The sequence below is a fragment of the Vulpes lagopus genome, chromosome 2 (genome assembly GCF_018345385.1).
Source record: "Vulpes lagopus strain Blue_001 chromosome 2, ASM1834538v1, whole genome shotgun sequence".
Lineage (NCBI taxonomy): Eukaryota > Metazoa > Chordata > Mammalia > Carnivora > Canidae > Vulpes > Vulpes lagopus.
Window position 1 is genome coordinate 90,973,381 of NC_054825.1, and position 18,795 is coordinate 90,992,175.

The window sequence follows — 18,795 nt, forward strand, 5'->3', positions numbered from 1 at the left end:
ATAGATTGAGATAACACTGTAGTTGCTTTGTTATGTGTACACTGGTGGGGGTTAGGGCAGACAGTAGGGGCAGATGGAGAGATAGAATCTTAAGAAGACTCCATGTGCAGCACAGGGCTCCATCTCACGACCCTGAGATCATGACCTGAGCAAAAGTCAAGAGACACTTAACCGAATGAGCCCCCAAGGCACCCCTATAATTGCATTTTTTAATAAAAAGTATACTATAAAACCTTGTTATAGTATATTTATCTGTAATATGAATGTTGTTGCTTTCTCCTAATACAAATTAAAGAAGTAGCTTTATTGTGTTCTTGAAATCTGATTTTATGGAGCACCTGGGTGGCTCAGTTGGTTGAGCATCTACCTTTGCTCAGGTTGTGATTCTGCGGTCCAAGGATTGAGTCCCTCATCGACTTCCCCCATGGGGAGCCTGCTTTTCCCTCTGCCTCTCTTTCTGTGTCTCAGATGAATAAATAAATAAAATTTTTTTAATCTGATTTTGTTTAAAACATTAATTTCACTTTTGTGAACACTGGAATTTTTTTTTCCTCATAGTTCCATGATTAATTCTGCAACTTAATGTTTTTTTATTTAACTAAATCAGCTTTCTCTTTTTTAGAAACATGATCAAGTCCTTCTATACTGCAAGTCTTTTAATAGATGTCATAACAGTGTTTGGAGAACTCACTGATGAAGTAAGTATACAGTTCTTAACATTTGGTTAACTGAGGCTCAGTATTGTTGCTATTTATGAGTTTTGTAATTGCATTGCTTACTTAGAACAGCATGCCTATCAGAAACCTAATATAAGTAAAAAGTGTATTGGCCACATTTATAAAAGTAAGATGAAGTAATTCTTAATAAGAAATTGTATTTTTTGTAGTATGTTCTTTAAATCTAGAATGAATTTCAGTTTAGCAAATACACAGGTACTGTGTTGGGCAGCCCAAGTTTAGGGTTTGATTTTATTAAGGGCTTAAATATTCCTAATCCTGTATGCTGTTAAATTTCTGCACTGTTATTTGATAAATATACTGGAGGCAGAGCCATTTTAGGACTTTTTTTCTGTTTAATTTCTAATCAGAAATATGATGATTGGTTTCATTGTAAAATACACATAGAACTTGATATTTTCTGAGGTACTTTCTATTTTATCATTTTGTTTTTCATATCCTCCAAGATAGAGTATATATTCATTTTATACATGAGCAAATGGAGGCTAAGTGACAAACTGTGAGTTTATGTGAGTTCTGTGTTGTTTTCACTGTAGCACACCTTACCATTGGCATGGAAAATGTGATTTTTGGGAGGGGAGATAGTAATCTAGAAACAGAAAAGTAAAAGAGCCACAAATGAGACTGATATAGGTGTGTTATAATAGTGATTTGAAATTTATGAAGAGTATTGCTTTCTGTGACATGTTTTTCTAAATGATGAGCAGCTCATAGTAAAGCTCCAAACAAAACAAAGTATAATCTATCTATGAGAGGTGTACATTTTCATAAAACAGTATAGCAAAACTGCAAAAAAGGCTTTATATTTAAAACAAAGTTAAGCTCTGGGCTTGATGATTATGAGCTAGATTTTTGCATTACTGCAAAGGAGATGTGCAGGACATTTGAAGATTGTGCTCAATTAGGAACAATTTTTATTGTGTGAGACTGTCCCTTTTGTTTCAAAACATCAAGCTTCCCCGGCCTTGCCCACATGGCATTTCCCAATCATTCCGCTAACCGGAAACCACCCCAGATATTTCAAAAACAGCCTCTAGGGTATGGGGCAATGCCCATCAAAAGTCAGTGTTTGTGAGTTGCCTTGAGACAGAGTAGTTAGTATAAGAGAAAACAGACCTAGATCATGAAACCTAAAGTGCTTCCAGTGGGTATGCCTCTTTTGTATTCTGAAGGCTCTATGGATCCACTCTGTTTGGCTCCCTCTCTACTCCCATTTTCTGTTATTGCTGACCTGGAGTTATTTTTCCAGTGTGCAGCACTATACTCGCTACTCGGGCATACAGAAGTGGTTTAAACATGATGATAGAGAAGTGCAGTTTAACGTTTTAGATCAGTATAGTTTTAGAAAGTACCAGGTGGGGTAAAGGAGAATAATGAGATTTCAGATTTAAAAATAAGTCAAGACAGATCAGACAGATGATAGAAGACCTGGAATCTTCAGTTAGTGGGTTTTTTGAATAAAGAACTATACTGTGGTATGCTTTGTATGATAGGAATCTGTAGAATGTAGGGTTAGGAAGAACTACAAGTCATTTGACAAAAGAACTAGTTAATGATTATTGAACTTTGTACAATATCAATTTTTTTATTTGGGGAAGAATATGTTCAGACATTATAAAATTTGCGGTATAGGTATGGCATCCAAAAATAAGCACAGGACTCTAGGAAATAATAAATCCGCAAAACATGACAGTTCAAGTTGGATTAGACACCGTCTGGTGAGAGGATAGTTTTGAAAGAAGATGACCAAGTAAACATCCTCGTAAAAACTCATATTGAAAATGCAAGAGGAAGACATGAATACAGAAATAAGGAAGTGGAGAAACTCATGATATCAGAAGAACATTGTATGGCAGAGTGGCAGATCCATTTGCCCAGTGCTTCCAAGAGGACTCTCTTTGTCCCTCCCACTTGCCCGTATTTAGAGAAGCTGCTCCCCTGTCTCAGAAGGAAGACCAGTCCTTTGAACTTACAGATGCCAACCGGGAGGACCCCAGTTAATAGGTGTAGTAGATGTAGGAAAAAACAAATTATCCCAGAAGTCTTGGGTGAGTAATGCAGGGTTTGCTTTTTTTTTTTTTTTTTAACCTAAAAGATACATGAATACCTGCACATGTAGCATGAGGTTCATCTGCATTTTAGGAAAAAAATTAGGTTTATATTTAGGTATCCTTAACAAAGATCAGCTTCCTTAATTATTTGAACATAGCAACAAGGGCAGGGACTCTGAATAGGGCAAATTGAGAGCTTCAGAAGGAGTGGGAGAGATTGTTTAGAGACTGAGGATGCTAAAGGATATATATATAGCAACAGAGTAAAGGGACATTTTCCCAGAATGTTGGCACTGTTTTCTTTTCCTGTCTCACCACCCAACCTGCTACCCGAGCTCTTCTGCCTTTCACTGGTACTAGACTTAAGTAGGAAATAGCATCTGTGTTGGTGGTTAAAGGATTCAGCTAGCAGAAGGGGTCTGAAATGGTACAGAGAAAAGAAGTTAGGCATTTTAAGGCTAGCCTGGAAAGGAATTCCTAGTTACTTGATGGGGTTGAGGTTATTCCATGGACCTTCATCATATAAGTCGTGCAGATTTAAATCAATAAATGTGTATCTGCGCAATTAGTGTGTAATTATATGTAGGTGCTTTTCTCTAACTTAATATGTTAGTTATAACATGCAAAGTTTGTACATCCAGCAAAGTTGTGCATATCAAAATTTAAAAACTGCATGATATGCAGGGCTGATGTTTCTTATTCAATCATTCAGTGATCTTATCCTTCTGTGACTTGAAACTGATTTCTGCCCATGAACTGAGGTTGACTAAATAACACAAAGCCAGCCAACAAGAAAAGTAAAATATGGGTGAGACTCTTCATCTGCTACTGACATAATCCCTAGGCCAACCAGCTTATCAGCTTAGTTATGAATTCTTTTAAGTTTAATGTTGTTGTTTTGTTCCATCATTTCTGTATCTAGGAATGGCATCTTCATTGTCATTACTGAGATTTAGATTTTTCAGAATGATGGTTTGAACATCAGATAATTGTAAATAAAGAAGCTCCACTGAGTGGAATAAGGAGGAATCCACCCTAGCTGTGACTTTACCAGCTTGTCACCGGTTCAGAGGAGCAGAATGGTGATCGGCCTCAATGCTCTCCTCTAAGTCTTTCTTGTTATCTTAAGAAAATCTAGGACTTGTACTTACTGTGATTGAAGTCTGATATGCCTAAAATAAGGCACAGACTCTTACAACATTTCTTATTTCAAAATAACTGTTAAAAAGATGAGCTGTTTCAGGGGCACCTAGGTGGCTCAGTCGGTTGAGTGTCTGCCTTCCGCCCAGGTCATGATCCCTGGAATTGAGCCTTGAGTCAGACTCCCTGCTCAGTGCAGAGCCTGCTTCTCCATCTGCCACTCCCCACTGCTCATGCCCATGCTTGCTCGCTCTCTCTCTAATAAATGAAATCTTAAAAAAAAAAAAAGTTGAGCTGTTTTCCCAAATATGGGTATAAATTAGTTACTCCAAGCATTTACTGGGGCACCTGAATGGCTCAGTGGTTGAGTGGCTGCCTTTGCCTCAGGTTGTGATCCCAGGATCCTGGGATTGAGTCCTGCATCAGGCTCCTCACAGGGAGCCTGTTTCTCCCTTTGCCTATGTCTCTCTGTGTCTGTGTCCTTCAGGAATAAATAAATAAAATTAAAAAAAAAAAAAAAAAAACATTTAGCAGTTTTAACTCATTCCCTCCTTTCCACTTCCACCATAGTTACATCCTGTACTGGTAAAACACTAGCAGAGACACAGATAGGAAACAAAGGTGGGAAAAGAATGAGTTAAGGATTTCAGGTAGGCAGATTTTTTTTTTTTTTTTAATATATATTCCTGTAGGTATAGTTCAGGACTCTATAACTTATATGTTCATTTGTAAGTTAAATGCAGTGCTGACTACATAATATGCCAGAGCTTTTTAACAAATCTAAAATTTTCCTCAAAAGCAGTTGTTTTCCTTGCTTCTCAGTGCTGTTTTGAGAAACACTACAATCTGTGACAACAGAAAATGGGGAGGGGAGATGGCATTATAAATGTCTCATAATTCTTATTTTTGTGTTTTTATCTTTTTATCATCTTTATAAAACAAGAGAATGGTGGCTTTTATATTAATGTTTTCTAAAGTTTTTAAAATACTACATTTTTTCACTATCAGCTCTGAAAATGTATTTCAGAAGAAAAGAGATCAAGGTTGTCAGAGACAAGCCCCTTTCAACTCCAAACCAAGAAGTCTTTTTATTTCTTTGGATGTGGCTTTTCCTCTGTAAAATGGGAAGCCTGGATGAGCAGGTCTCTGAGGTCCTTTGCAGCTCCACCAGTCTCGATGAGTATATGTTCCACATGTGGGAGAAGTGATGGGAAAAGGAGAACAAAAAAACAAAGATGAAAAAGCAAACAGAAAAAGAAGAGGAGAGAATCAAAAATAGTTGTTGGTTAGAAGCTGCAAAAGGAGGGGTGAAGAACTCTAGAGGAGGTTATATAAACGAAAGTAAAAAGTAGACCTACTGAAAATGTGATAGCAGAGAACAAATTCTTAGTAGGAGGAAGAGAGAAGAAAGCTAGTATTGCAACACAGAGAGTAGGCAAGCTGAACACCTGGGGCCTTCTGTATGACATTTGTATGTGAAGATTTTGAGTCTTCTAATTAAATTCTTTTAATTTAACATGCCAGTCTTTTTTTAAAAAGCCTGCTGGTTCACAAGCTACATTACTGCAATTTACCTAATTAATTTTCCTACTTGGGGCCCCTTTTCTCTACAACATATTTTCCTCTGTTACTGTTTATTGGCGGAAATAACAGGGGCTTTTCAGTTCCTGGGCATTGCGTGTCCAGGCTCCTACTTCTGGTCCTTCATACCAATCCTGTGTTACGTTTGTCAGACCAGTCTCCTTACTGCCTGCTCACTTTCTACCATGGATAACTGTGTGTTTAGCCTGCTTGCCTAAGCCTTACATTCTCTTGGGGCCAGCTGAAGTACTCTTGCCCTTAGATGAATTCCTCCATCTCTCAACTGTTCCAACCTTAGAGTCTTAACTGTATGAATATTACACTATGATGTATTACCTTAAGTTTTATAGATTATATGTTGGAATAAATTATACTGCAAGTCCTCGCAAGAGGGGACTTTGTTTATATGTTGGAATAAATTGCAAGTCCTCGCAAGAGGGGACTTTGTCTCTTTCTACTCTTATATCTTCTTCGGCATTAGGTATAAATTTTCACCCTGAGTAAAATCTCAGAGTAAAAAACAGTGGCTGATCGGTGATATTTCAGATGTTGCTACAGTTCAGCTTTTCATTTTTCTGTCTGTAGATGGAGATAATGTTCAGACTTTTTTACAGAGAACTTCTTTCCTAAGTCTTCTAAAATGTAATTAGATCTTATTCAGTCACAGCATTTTTCTTGGTTATTTCCTGATATTTTTTCTTTTACATTCACATCACTATTTATAGTTGCACAAAAATAAAGTCTATATTTTCTTTAGTCAACAACTTTTTAAAAAAATATTTTTATCTGCCATTGTCTATTTTGTTTTGTTTTCTTAAGATTTTATTTTTTATTCATGAGAGAGAGAGAGAGAGAAAGAGGCAGAGGGAGAAGCAGGCTCCATGCAGGGAGCCCGACGTGGGACTCAATATCGGGTCTCCAGGATCAGGCCCTGGGCTGAAGGTGGCGCTAAACCGCTGAGCCACCCTGGCTGCCCCATTGTTCTTTTTTTTTAATTCTACTATCTTTGTTTTAACACAGTTAACTCTTTTAACTGTGCCTTGTATAGTTCCATCTCAGTTTTTTAAACTTGTTGATGTATAAACTTCTAGCTTTCCGTAGCTATATAGAAATCAATGTCCCTGTTCAGGGATAGAATCACCAGAGTATATATTAAAATTTTTAATTTTGTATTTTAAAGCAGGGGGTGTTCAAAACATAAATACTTTGTTTTCCTACTGTGGCATCTTGTACACTCTGTTCATGGCTAATATTAATGACAGACTTTTATTGTATTTTAGATTTGTTTCACTTCTAGCATGTTGAGGAGCAGACATCATTTTGCCTTTTTGCCTTTGTAGTCTTTTGTTTAGGTTTAATACCACTAATTTAAGAAGAACATAAAAATCATAGATAAAAGATGATAATACTGTTAATCTGTTGAGTTTCTGCTAATTTGGGGGGAATCAAGTGAATATGGTATGTTTTCCTGCCCTCACAGAGCTGTGTTCTCGTGTGGGAAGAGAAGCAAAATAACTAATTAGAAGGAAATATGGTATAGTAATGATAGAATACAGGGAAGACATTTTACTCCTGCAATTTGCCTGGCACTATGTTTGGACAATTTAGATACACCTTATTTCATCTTTTATAACTCTGAATCACAGTAAGAAAACCAAGAGTCAAAAAACAAAACAAAACAAAAACAAAAAAACACCAAGAGTCAGGAAAATATAAGTACCTTGTCCCCAGATGCTGTGTCCCAGAACTGTATTCTCAAACTCTTGTGTGATGAACGTCCAGCTTTTTTTTTCTTTGTCATTTCCATTCTGTGGCAGACTGATAGTTTTGTAGAATAAAAATAATTATTGAATTATTAGAAAAATGAAACAAAAAAGATCTGTAAAATAAAAGTGTAATTCTGGTACAAGTTTCCTAAATAACTCTCAGTTTCTGTACTGTCTTGTCACAAACTCGTAAACAGTTTGCACACTGGGATTGGGACCACATTTTTTTTTAAGATTTTATTTATTTAGTCATGAGAGAGAGAGAGGCAGAGACACAGGCAGAGGGAGAAGCAGGCTCCATGCAGGGAGCCCGATGTGGGACTCGATCCCAGGTCTCCAAGATCATGCCCTAGGCCAAAGGTAGGCACTAAACCGCTGAGCCACCCAGGGATCCCCGGGACCACATTTTGATTGGCGCTGATCTAGAGGGCTCTTTGGAAGCCTCCAGGGAGTCTTGTTTATATCCCAATCTGATTCTCCCTGTTAGAAAACAGGAGCTTTGCAACATCTCTGCAGTGATTATTTATATGAATAGCAGGTTGGGAAGGAAGTAGTCTGTTACAAGTATCCATTTGCACTGGAAGGTTCTGAATTAAGCAGTATCTTATTGCTAACCTATAGAAACCATGGCAGAGCAGGATAAATTCATCTGATTACAAAAGCATGTGTTCAGGACATACACTATACCTCAGGTTTTCATGCTTTTACTATATATACACTGAAGATCTCTTTCTTAGTTACAATAACAGAAAAATATGAAGGTAGTATCTCTCTTACTAAAGTAAGAATTTCACGTACTTTGAATTCCTTTCTGTGTAATAATTGCCAAGAACAGTGTCTTGCCCTAACAATTAATTGTGAACGAGTGAGGTATGTTTGCATGCGGTGTTAGGATAATGTGACTAAGAATACTACAGGCATTGACCTCAAAATTCCATATGCCACTTCATAACTGTGATTTAGTAAGTTATTTGACTTTGTAAGCCTATTCACATGACTGTAAAGAAAATTATAATTACCTATTTCTTCAGGACCTCCTAGATTTCAAATGAGAAATGTATATAAAACCTTTAGTAAATAGTAAATTCTTAAAAAACACTAGTTGTTGTTTTTACTAGTAGGTGGATAATGTTCTGATGATGTACTGTATTTACAAAAGGCATCAGCAAATACATGAAAATTTTAATGGAAACTATCCTAAACTACTCAGTTATGTATTTACTTAAGATGAATCTATTCAAAAATAGGCATTATTTATATTATTACTATTAGATTTAGAGGTCCTACATATGCAGTTGGAGTCCCAAGAAAGAGAATAGAAAGAAAATATAGAAGAAAAGATTTGAGGAAATAATGACTGTAGATTTTCTAAATTGGATCCAGCAAGTTCAGAGAACCCCAAGTAAAATAAATACAAAGAAACCACACCTGAGAACATGATAAACCAGTGAAGTTCAATGATGGAAGAGAATGTGGACATAAAAAGAGCCTCTTGGCAAGCAATACATTATATACAAGATAACAGTGCATGGAAGGGTGATTGACTTCTCATTTTTTAAAAAAGATGATGACAAAAAGATAATGGAATTGATGTATTTAAAGTACTGAAAGAAAAAAAAAAAAAAAACTCCTTGTCAATTCAGAATTCTATATAGATCAAAGCTATCCTTCAAAAAATGAAGGTAAAATAAAAGACGTTTTCAGGCAAATGAATTCATTGCTAGCAAATCTGTTCTAAAGAACAGCAGAAACAAAGTTTTTTAGAATGAAGGAAATGATACCATATGGCAACTTGGATTTATAGGAAGGAGTGAAGTACACCGGACATAGTATGTAGGTAGATATACTTTTTTAAAAACTATATATTTGCTTTTTTCCTTCATTTCTTTAAAAGATATATGCCTACTTCAGTAAAAATTATTGTAACTAAATATGTGTTTGTAGACCGAAAAGAAGGCAGAAAAGGGAAGAGAAGGTAACAAAAACAGATGTGATTAATATGAAAAAATTAGCAAATTTTAGGCCTAATACAATTATATCAATAGGTATTATAAATGTAAATAGACTAATGCTCTAAAAATAGAGATTTTCAGGCTAGATTAAAATAGCAAGCTATAACTTTATCCTGTTTACAAGAGATACCTTTTATGTACAGAAACACAGATGTTTTGAAGAGAGAAAAAAACTCAATGCAAATACTAAGTAAACAAAATTTCAAGTGAACGTACTAATATTAGACAAAGTAAAACTTTAAGAAAATGTGTTAGTGGAGGTAAAATGAGACATTAGCAATAAAGAATTCAATTCATCAACAACATATTATAGTTGTAGATGTGCATATAATAACAGTTTTGAGTTATATGAAACAAAAATTGATAGAAATAAAAATACAGAAAAATTCATAATCATAGTCTGAGATGTTAACACTCCTCCAGTCATAGTTAGAATAAATAGTTTAAAAACAGTAAAGTTAATAAAGACTAACCAAACATTGGCAAGAATGTGGAAAAACAAGAGCTTTCATACATTGCTTGGTGAAAATGATAAATGTTATAACCACTTTGGGAAAAGATTTGGCAGATTTTTATGAAGTTAAATATACACCTACCTTTTTACCCAGCAATTCCTCCTTGGTGTTTATCCAAGAGAAATGAATACCTATGTCCAGAAAAAAGAGTTGTTCAAGAGAGCTCATAGGACCTTTATTCATAATAGCCCAAAGCTAGAAACATCCCAGATGTCTACCGACAGAGGACTTGATAAATGAATTGTGCTGTACTGAGATCTAAAAAGCTAGTACTGATACATTCTACAACATGGTTGAATCTTTTTTTAAAATTTAAATTCTGTTTGCCAACATATAGTATAACACCCAGTGCTCATCGCATCAAGTGCCCTCCTTAGTGCCCTTCACCCCGTTACCCCATCCCCCCACTCACCTCCCCTAACATGGATGAATCTTAAAGGACTTTTTTAGAAAAGGCTGAATTTAGGACTGGATCAGGGAAGGTACTAGATGAAGCTGGGCTTTCAGCTTGTGCCAGAAAGTAAAATGTTCATATGATCATGAGGACATGTCAAAAGGATCCAGAAGCTAGTTGGAAAGGATTTTCACTTGTCCATGCCAGGGACAATTTGAACATCAAAATAAGAAAGATATTAATAGATGCAACCTCATTGAATAAAATAAAGATCAGTGGGTCTGTACTGAAACATACAGTGAAATATTTGAATGAATGAGTGAACATAATGGAAAAATAGAGAAGGCCCTTTATAATAGAATTCTGATAGATATAGAAATAATGATGAAGGTAGAAATCAGTATTGGAGTTTATAACTAATGCGTGGGAGAGTGGTTGAAGAGTAGGTATTTACTTTAGTCTCTAATATCTTCCCTCAAATTGCTTATTAATTTTAAAGGGGAAATACTAAGTCTGATGGAGAAACCTGTCTGACACCACTTTAACCAAGTCATCAAACATAACAACCATTATTGGGACCAACCAATACCATATATGCCTTCTAATAAGATGAAATGAGAAAGATAAACATTACTTCAGTGTTAATCCTGCTAAAAAGGCATAACCTGAACCTTATCGTGAGGAAACATCAGGCGCATCCTAAAAAATAGATGTTTTACAGCTAGGCTGGTTTTTTCTTTTTTTAATGTCAAGGTCAAGAAACTAACAAAGGCTGTTCCAGATTAAAGACTAAAAGGACATGACACTAAATAATGCAAGCTTCTTAAATTCTATAAAGCCAGGCGAGAGACAGTTGCTGGGGACATTATTGGTACAATTGACAGAATTTGTTTGGACTGTGGATCAGAGAGTATTCTTAAATAAGTGTTAAGTTTCCTGATTTTAATAACCATTGTGTTTGGTATTGTCCTTGATCTTAGAAATTGCATAAAGAAAAGGTAGGGGGTACCTAACATCCAACTTACTCCTAAATGGTACAGAAAAGGAATGCATATCTATAGACAAACAGTTTGCATATTAATATATGCATACATATGTGTATATTAATGGGTTGATAAAAATGTAAACAGCTGGGGAATATAAGTGAAAGGAATATGGGAGAATCTTGTATTTGTAAAACTTTGTTCTAAGCTTGATAAAACTATATAAAATAAAAAGTTATTTCACAGAACTATATATGTATGTGTGTGTGTGTGTATATATATATATATTATATACATATAAATGTGTGTGTATATATATGTAAATATGTGTGTATATATATTTTATACATATATATATAAATATATAACATTTTATATATTTTTAAAATGTTGAGTAAATCTCCATTAGGAAATACATGGAATTTGTTACTATACTTTAGTATTTGAGTCATGGTGGTAGTAAATTTGTTGAATATGTATTTTTTCAAGTATTTCTCACTATATTCTCTGTAGTGTTCTGGGAGTTTAATAGAGCCCTTGTTTATATACAATATTTGGGAGAATTGAGAGCCTAGGCATATAAAAGTATTATCTGTGATGTTGTCACCAAGTTAGAGAGAATTCCTTTCATCTATATTGTTAAGTGCTTTTGAAATGTTATGAAAACTATGGATTCTCTCCCATGCAATTTATGTTTTACATTTTTGCATATAATTCAGGTTTCACAGATACCCTCAAGCCTAGCCACTGATCCTTCTTTGCAAGTCTAAGTCAAACTGTGTACTCAAATGTAATATTCACATTTATTCATTAGCAAAAATGTTTTACTCCAGCTTAGTGTTTTTCATAGTATGCTTCCAAGACAACCACCTCCAGAATCATTTGGGGTATTTGATTTTATAAAACATGGATTCCAGAATCTGCTATCCTTTCCTTCATCATCAAGTATTTGTTAAGCTCTGCTATATATCAAGCCTGGTTCTAAGCATAAGTCATGCAGCAGTGAATAAAATCCCTGCCCTCGTGGGAATCATATTTCTCTGGTAGAGACAGACAGTGGACAAATTAATAAATAAAATATGTAGTATGTCAGATGACAAGTACCATGACAAAACTGAAGGTAGGGATAGGTAGGTTCATTTCCGTAAAGTGGTTGGGGATGGCTTCGCTGGGAAGTAACATTTTAGCAATGCCTTGAAGAAGGTAAGGGAATGAAATGTAAAGATATTCAGAAAGAGGCAAGAGAAAATGCAAACCTTTTGAGATAGTAAAGAGGGTCTGTTCAAGTTTAAGAAGTATCAGTGAAGATAATGTAGCTGAATCTGGAGTGAGAGAAGAGATTGATAGCAGGTAAGGGTAAGGAAGAAGAGTTCAACCAGAATTGATGGGATTAAATGCTGTTTTTAAAATGTTTCATGAATAAGTATTTCTTCCATTCTAATGATCAAGGATGGAAGTAGAGAGACCCATTAGTTCATTTTTAAATAATCAAAGTGAGAAGTAATTCTGGCTCAGAAAAAGAATTTGCAGTAGAAGAGGTGGTGAGAAGTGGTTGGACTCTGAATATATTTTGAATGGAGAGCTCACAGACTCTAAAAGATTCGTTGGTAGATTGTAAGAGAAATAGAGGACTCAAAATGACTCCAGTGGTTTGGGCTTGAACAACTAAACAATGAAGCTGCCGTTTACTGACATATGGAGGAACAAATTTAATGGGAGAACATCAGAAGTTGGTGTTGAACTTTGATTGCTTTGAATTATGAGACGTACAAATGAAATATTGAGGTGAGTTGGAAGTTCACAAGAGAGAACTGAGCAGAAGATACGAATTGGGAGTTGGCAGCAGAAGGTGATATTTAAAGCCATTAGACTGGATGGTATCACCCAGTGAAGTGTCAGAAGAGAGGACTGGAAGTCCGAGAACTGAAGCCTGTGGCATTCCCCACCCTGTCGATAGGAAGAATCAGGAACACCCACGCAAGGCAAAATCACAAGACCTTGTTACTGGGAAAGCAAGTAAAAGGACCTTGCAAGGAGGAGCAAGTGCTCAACTTTTCATGCTGATAAAGTCAAGTCAAATGACCTCTAAGCTTTGGATTTTGCAAGAAAGAAATAATCTGCAACCTGACAGAAGCAATTATGTTTATTGGGGATAAAAACTTGACTAGGTAGGTTCAAGACAAAATCCAAGGTCAGCCCAAGTGGCTCAATGGTTTAGCGCCGCCTTGAGCCCGGGGCCTGATCATGGAGTCCCGGGATCAAGTCCCATGTCAGGCTCCCTGCATGGAGCCTGCTTCTCCCTCTGCCTGTGTCTCTGCCTTTCTCTCTCTCTCTCTCTTTCTCTCTCTCTCTGTCTCTGTCTCTCTCTGTTCCTCATGAATAAATAAATAAAATATTTTTTAAAAAAAGACAAAATCTAAGAGGAAGTATTGGAGCATTCTGTTTCAAAGTGGCTTTTTGGCATGACAATAGAAAATGGTTTGATTTTCTATAGTTTGATTTTTCTATAGATTTTTTTATAGTTTAGATTTCCTATAGTTTGTGCTAAGAATTTTTTTTATTATTATTTCCTCCCTTGATTTTTATATGCACCAAGGTTTGAGAACCCCTGGTGTAGCCTGTGGTTGGTGTTTGCTAACCAATCCTTCTTCCGTGTAACAAGTACAAACAATTTAAGGCGAATGAAAATTCTTAGCACTGCTGACTCTAGTGGCCAAAATGTGCAGTTGTCAGTGATTCTCATAAATCCAGTTACAAAACAGGAACTTAGAGGCCAGAGACAAAAGTAAAAGTTCCTTTTGTAATTCCTGTTTCCCAGAAAGGATGTCTAATCAGCCAAAAGGAGTTAAAAGATCTTAAAAATATTGACATCTTGAAAATTTCCTATTAAAATATTGTTGGATATCAAGCATCCTTTATTTTAAAGATTCAAGGCCAAAATTAAAAAGCGAATTAATTTTGATTTACAACTGCCAAAATTTTCTGTGAAGTTTTATAAGCTCCAGTTTGCAGGGGTGTCTTGAAAATAGCACGGAATAAAAAATAAACTGTTGTATTGATTTATCTGCTCAGAGGAAATTTTGTAAAATGTATTTACTAAAATGAAGCCATCTCAGGTTAGAGTCATGTTTTTAAGCTTCACATACTAATGAAGGAACCCAATGTGGTTTAAACATCTTTACACTACTTTTTATTATGAAATTAGGAATGAAGGAACCTCTTAAAGTGACCACAATACAACTTAACCCAACGTAGTCTTTAGACAGTGTTAAATTATTTCAGGCCAAGAATAATCTGTTATTCATTTTCTTTCAAAAGGGTCCTCTTTATGTATACCACATTATAACCCATATTAATATGTATTAAATATTTAAACCAGTTTTAAACCAGTTTTCCCTTAATTCATATATTCCCATCTAAGTTGCAAAGTGTAATATGCTAATTGTAGCTTATTGAGGCAGCCCTGAATTGAGTGGATAGCTTCACTGCAAAATAGTGTGACTTTGGATAAGTCATTTACTTTTGTACTGCCATTTCCTCATATTTCTAATAATGGGATTGTAGAATCATAAAGAGAGAAAGGTGAAGAAAATATTATAGACTTCAGGTAGTACAGATGCCACATTTAGTGATGGAAATTATTACCTAGCTTTCACTTTGGACTCCAAAGTTCAGACCTACCTTGTTCATCCCCAGCACTTAGCATCTGTAACTGACTTGAATAAATGATTAATTGACTTGATGGTGGTTAAGGAGGTTGATAAGGGAGTAAACATTTGAACGGAGCTTAAGACTTTTGTCAGAAGAGGAAGACTAGCATGAGAAAAGACTGCAATTGAGGACAGAATCTCATCTGCATAGTAGGAAGTAGAGTAGATTAAAGCAGAATCCACAATGTGGGAGGCCTTGAATTCCAGGCTAAACTGTATTTAACATTGACCCAGTCTTTTAATGTCTCAGAGCCTTGGAGTAAAATGTGACCTGCCTCAATGTCAAGGTTATTGTCAGGACCAAATAAGAGAAAAATGTCTAAGTGCTTCATAACTTATAGGGTGATATAAAGATGTTGGTCAACAAGTATTAAAACAAGTTCAATACTTTCTACCTACTATATTTTTATAGCAACATTCTTTTGTATTTTAGATGTATATCCATAACAAGATGATCAGCTCTCTAAGGGCAGAAGTCAGTGTATTGACTGACTTCTCCCCTATTGACTGTCTGAAGGTCCTGATAGCCATTATTTCAGAAGCCTAAAAAATGTTGAGGTTTTATGTGTCTTAGGTTTTTCCCCAAAACAGGGAAACTTTAAATCACTGGAAATTTGAAGTAAATTGCCTTCATTAGTAAGTGGCTTTCCTAGTATTTAATGATACTGAAACATAATTCATATTTAAAATTGTATATGAATCAGCATTGATTGAACCTCTCCCCTCCTCCCAAGTTTACAGTATCTGCTAGAACAGGATGCATAAATTTATTTGGAGATGATATAGATGATTAGTAGCCAAACATAGGAAAGAAAGCAGAAGAACAGAGTGTCACAAAAACCAGAAATATATGGGATGCCTGGGTGGCTCAGCGGTTGAGCATCTGCCTTTGGCTCAGGGAGTGATCCCAGAATCCCAGGATCAAGTTCCGCATTGGGCTCCCTGCATGGAGCCTGCTTCTCTCTCTGCCTGTGTCTCTGCCTCTCTGTCTCTGTTTCTCAGGAATAAATAAATTAAATCTTTAAAAAAAATAAGAATAGAGAATATTTCACAAAGTTTGAAATGGTTCAGTGTTTTGTATGCTGCTGAGACGTTTGGGTAAGATGATGCCTCCAAGTGTCTGTTGGATTTACCAGCGTGGAGAGAGCTGTTGGTGACAGTGAGTGCATTCCTTCCTGAGTGAACTGTGGGCTGGCACATTTGGGCTCACTGCCACTAAAAGGCATGGCATATTCATATTCTCTGACCTTTTATGTGATGAAAATAACCAAACAGAAAAGAAAGAAACTTTTTTCTCTCTAGAGTGAATTAACTGGTGAAGAAGTGAAAACATTAAATGTGGATGCTTTTTTTGAAAAGCATTTTTGTGTAGTAGAATAAATTAAAATCATACCGGGAAGAAAATGGAAATCAATGTAGAAAAGTTGTTTTTAGTGGAATACAGAAGAGCTTGTTTGATATGAAAAGGGAAATTAAATATGATACAAAGTAGGTACTTTGGGGGTTACTTCTTTTAGGTTCCTATATACTTATTTGTAGTAGTATATAGATAATTTTGTGTAAAATACTCCACTAAGTATCTGCTGTATACTGTATTTGTCAGTTGGTCCTTGCAAAGGTACATTACAGTTGTTTTCAACATAGTGAAAAGTGTGTTATTTCAAACTCTAATGTGCATGCAGATCACCTGGGGATCTTGTTACAGTGCAGATTCTCTGATACATGAGGTCTGGGATGTGTTTAAAGATTATGCATTTCTACAAGCTGCCAGTAGATACCAGTACCACTGGTCTGTGAGTGTCATAAAGGTCAATTGAAATATACACTAAAAATTACTAATCTATCCAAAATTCTAACCTATTTTACTTTTATATTTAAAGAAAATCGTTGTCTTAATTTTATAGTGTACAGCATAAAGTTTAAGGCAGGAAAGAAGAGGCAACTCTAGCAGATTCTTTACTGGTATTTTCATTTCCTAAAACAACCTCATGAGGTATTATTTTCCCCTTTTTGGAATTGGGGTAACTGACATTCAGAGCTGCTAAATAGCATGCTATGGGCTTGCCTAGTTAGCTGTCTAGTGTTTGTTTGTTTGTTTTAACCACTACATTACCTTAGTTTTCCTTTTGTTTTCACAAACGTGTTTTCATAAATGTGTACAGATCAGTTTTTTTCTTCTTTGTTGGAAATAGCTCAATCTACTCTTACTATCTTTTATATTTAATTTTAGAATTCCATTTAGTCTAGTTCTCCCCTATGCATAAGAATTACAAGTTTTGCTGGAAGGACACTCCCATATTTCCATTCAGACCTTTTCTGAGATAGAAAATTCTAAGAGAAAACTAGGCATATGTTTTGAGGACAGTTAGTAGAACCCAGTGGTAGTGTGGGGGGTTGCCAGATTTCTTTCAGAGATATAACATGCAGAAATGGGTTTTATCTCAGAAATATCATGTAGGTTATCATAAGTGTATATTTTATTTTATTTCTATACCACAGTGTAATATTGATAAGAAAATATTCTTTCTAGAATGTGAAACACAGAAAATATGCAAGGTGGAAGGCAACATATATCCATAATTGCTTAAAGAATGGAGAGACTCCTCAAGCAGGGCCTGTTGGAATTGAAGAAGATAATGGTATGTATTTAAGTAAAATGATTTAGTAGAAACATAATTGTTTAGAATATCATCTGAAGTTTTTGGAAGAAACTATATATTTTCATTTGTCCCATCAGGTACAAAATCCATGAAAATTAAGTGTAAAATAAATTCAGGGACAGTAAGAGATTAAGGCCAAATTGCTCTTTGTCAACAAGATGGCATGGCCATCTTCTACCTGTAATCAGATTTAATTCTTATATGGAACAGGTAATCCATTTATAATTTATAAAATATTTCCAAAATAATAGAATACTATTATTTTTACATACCTATTTGAGGTGGATTTCTTTTTTGTCAGAGGGGTAGGTAGTCCATTCACATGGTTCAAAATTTATAGAGAATATAAAAAATATGAAATGAATTTCTCATTTCCACCACATCCCTGATTTGCCCAGATTCTACCAAAACCCAAATAAGTAAATACTATTTCTATAGCATTTCCTGTCCCTTTACAGATTTTTTTTGAATTTACAAATAAATAGGAATACACATCCTACCTTTTTTTATACAATTGGTAATATGCATACTTCTGCACCTCAGTTTTGTTTTGACTTAATAAATGCATGAAAGTTTCACCATTAATTAGTTTATAAAATTATATCATGAAAAAAAGTGTCTCATCATTTCACTTCACTTTTCAGTTAATATGTAATTGAAAAGAAAATGAAAAATATTTTTCACTTGTTTTATTGATTAGACAAATAGGAAACTGACTGTTAGGAGAATAACCACTGTATTTTAAGTTAAAATTCTAGGTGATCCTTGCATTTTGTTATACAACTTTTAGGCATCTGTGAAAATGATCACTAAATGCATGAGTTTTTGTTCAGATGGTCAGATAGTATTTTAGGTTTCTAGACCAAAAGGTCTTTGTTGCAACTTCTCAGCTGCTTTTGTAGTGCAAAAGTAGCCATGGGCAATATGTAATCAAATGAGATGTCTCTGTTCCAATAAAACTTTACTTACAAAAACAGGCAGCCAACCTATTGGCTGGACTCCAGTCTAATCCATCTCTTTAGATCTGTTATTATAGTGAATTCTATTAAAAGATTGCCTAAAATTGAACCAGCTTTACGTTGTGTAATCCTCACTTGGCTCTGTTTTTTTTTTTTTTTTATTGTTATATTGCTGGATTCAGTTCACTACTACTATATCATTTAGTATTTTGACATTCATAAGTAAGACTGGTCTACAGTTTTATTTTTTGATGTCAATGTTCTCCTTCATAAGTATAATCTGAAGT

General features: G+C 35.1%; 1 protein-coding gene across 2 annotated transcripts in view; it reads left to right on the forward strand.

Moving 5' to 3' along the window:
• Nucleotides 1-18,795, forward strand: part of VTA1 (vesicle trafficking 1) — a 66,991-nt gene that overhangs the window by 23,770 nt on the left and 24,426 nt on the right. For both annotated transcript variants that reach the window (XM_041745208.1, XM_041745209.1), the window contains exons 4-5: nucleotides 623-698; nucleotides 17,420-17,528. In XM_041745208.1, coding sequence (XP_041601142.1) covers nucleotides 623-698; nucleotides 17,420-17,528 — 185 coding nt within the window. The remainder of the gene's footprint in view (nucleotides 1-622; nucleotides 699-17,419; nucleotides 17,529-18,795) is intronic.